The sequence below is a fragment of the Palaemon carinicauda genome, chromosome 24, assembly GCF_036898095.1.
Source record: "Palaemon carinicauda isolate YSFRI2023 chromosome 24, ASM3689809v2, whole genome shotgun sequence".
Taxonomy (NCBI): domain Eukaryota; kingdom Metazoa; phylum Arthropoda; class Malacostraca; order Decapoda; family Palaemonidae; genus Palaemon; species Palaemon carinicauda.
In genome coordinates, this window is record NC_090748.1 from 100834889 (window position 1) to 100837388 (window position 2500).

General features: G+C 34.1%; 1 protein-coding gene across 1 annotated transcript in view; it reads left to right on the plus strand.

Moving 5' to 3' along the window:
• Window positions 1-1545, plus strand: part of LOC137617930 (uncharacterized) — a 104065-nt gene extending 102520 nt beyond the window's left edge. The window contains exon 28 of the mRNA XM_068347873.1: window positions 186-1545. Within this exon, the coding sequence (XP_068203974.1) occupies window positions 186-250 (65 nt within the window). The 3' untranslated portion in view covers window positions 251-1545. The remainder of the gene's footprint in view (window positions 1-185) is intronic.
• Window positions 1546-2500: the final 955 nt, after the last annotated feature.

Here is a 2500-nt window from a genome sequence, read left to right on the forward strand (position 1 = left end):
TTTTCTTAAATGGGTCGTTTTATGATCCTCTGGTAAACCTTGACTGACTTCAAGAGGCCTGAATTGTTTAGGCTTTACCCTTAACAATACTATCTTACAATGATGATGATGATGAAGAAAACAACAGTAAATGTATAATGATATTCATGATGCCAATGAAAACTTAAAAATGTTTGTCTCAACAGGAACATTTGGATCGATCTTCGTGTTGCTCATTTTCACAACGACCAGTGCCGTTTTGGTGGCATAACCATTCCCCCGTTTTCTTTGCTGCCTCGGCCACGTTTTCTATGCTGCTTCGGCCACATAACACAAGAAGTATTTTTTGGGGGGAATGAACGAACAGAAAAGACTATTGAGCAACAGATTAATGAGTGTAATACTAAGATATTATACAATGGTGATACATTTCTAAGTATCATAATGATACAAAGCAACGACCAAGAGAAACTTGCAGCTGTTTTTTTTTTCTGTTCTGCCATAACCTGACTTTCAGACCTAGTAAGCCTAGAACTAGCCATAAGGTATCTTTTTTAAAGATAATCAATCTTTTCTATAGGCTAGAACCAGCATGGGAATGCTAGCAGGGCTCAGTTCAACTGTAGAAGAATGAACAAAATATATAAATCTTTCCCAGGGATTTGACTTTGCAAGGAATTTTTTTTTTTATCTATCAAGGGCTTGAATTTACTTGATAACATAATTTTCTTCATATACTCAAGATATGATCATTCTTTATCTTTCTCTCAGATAGAAAATGAGCTTACATGCTAATGGCATTTTTTCATAATAGGATATATACAGGAACTCTGTTCTGTAGTGCAGGATCTTTACTTTAGATTTTGGTGATGACATCACCTATATTCATTTTTTTTAATGAGGCACATTTGCACTGACTCGCAGCGGTGCCCTTTTAGCTCGGAAAAGTTTCCTGCTATCTGATTGGTTAGAATTATCTTGTCCAACCGATCGGCGAGCAGGAAATGGTTAGAATTATCTTGTCCAACCAATTAGCGAGCAGGAAATGGTTAGAATTATCTTGTCCAACCAATTAGCGAGCAGGAAATGGTTAGAATTATCTTGTCCAACCAATTAGCGAGCAGGAAATGGTTAGAATTATCTTGTCCAGCCAATCAGCGAGCAGGAAATGGTTAGAATTATCTTGTCCAACCAATCAGCGAGCAGGAAATGGTTAGAATTATCTTGTCCAACCAATTAGCGAGCAGGAAATGGTTAGAATTATCTTGTCCAACCAATCAGCGAGCAGGAAACTTTTCCCAGCAAAATTGGCACCCCTGCGAGTCTATGCAAATCTGCCTCACTAAAAAGAATTGACTGTAGAACCATGAGGAGCGCATTGGTACAGAACAGAGATGATTGTCGAATCTCAATAAGCCAATAAAGATAGAAAACACTTCATACTGGGAGCAATAAGATCCCCTATACTGTATTTGCTTTCAAATAGAATGGGTTATAAATGTTTCCAAATACAGAGTGTCCCAAAATAATGTATACACTCTTTGACTTTGAATAGCTAATTTGAGCAGAACGGCAACCAGTTTGAACACTATGTGAGCTGATATATTTTTTTTTTTTTTTTGAACATTCTCAAATTGCCCCACGTATCCATACTTATTCACTGTGAACTCTCAGAATCTTTAAATGTGCATTGTTTCTCGCCAGTGAATCTGTTTTCCACGTTAATGTCAATAAATTGAACGAGTTGTAACAATCCAAAGAGAGTATACATTATTTTGGGACACCCTGTTATTAATGTTTAGTTTAACCAGGTTATACTTTCCTTTGCTGAAAACTCATTCATGTTGAAGAGAGAGAGAGAGAGTGTGAAGTGATGCATTCTTTCAATAGATTGTTTTCTACCATAGTGCCTTAATGCGTGGTAGTTCTGGAAAGTAGAAGTTATAAGATTCAGTACAATGCTTTATAATTTTTTTTTTTTTTATCTGTTGGTGAATAATTTACTGTAGCAACGAGTTCATGTAATGCTTTATATTTAATTTGATCTTTGGGTGAAAAATTTATTGTAGAAAAGAGTTAATATAACGTTTTATATCTAATTTGATCTTTGGGTGAAAAATTTATTGTAGAAAAGAGTTAATATAACGTTTTATATTTGTTTTGATCTCTGGGTGAATATTTTACTATAGAAACGAGATGATGTAATATTTTATATTTATTTTGATATCTGGGTGAATAATTTACTATAGAAAAGAGTTGATGGAATGTTTTATATTTATTTTGATCTTTGGGTGAATATTTTACTGTAGCAACGAGTTCATGTAATGTTTCATATTTCTTTTGATCTCTGGGTGAATAAGTTACTGTAGAAACGAGTTGATGTAATGTTTTATATTATTTTGATATCTGGGTGAATAATTTACAATAGAAACGAGTTGATGTAATGTTTTATATTTCAATTGATCTTTGGGCGAGTAATTTACTGTAGAAACGAGCTCTTGTAATGTTTTATATTTGTTTT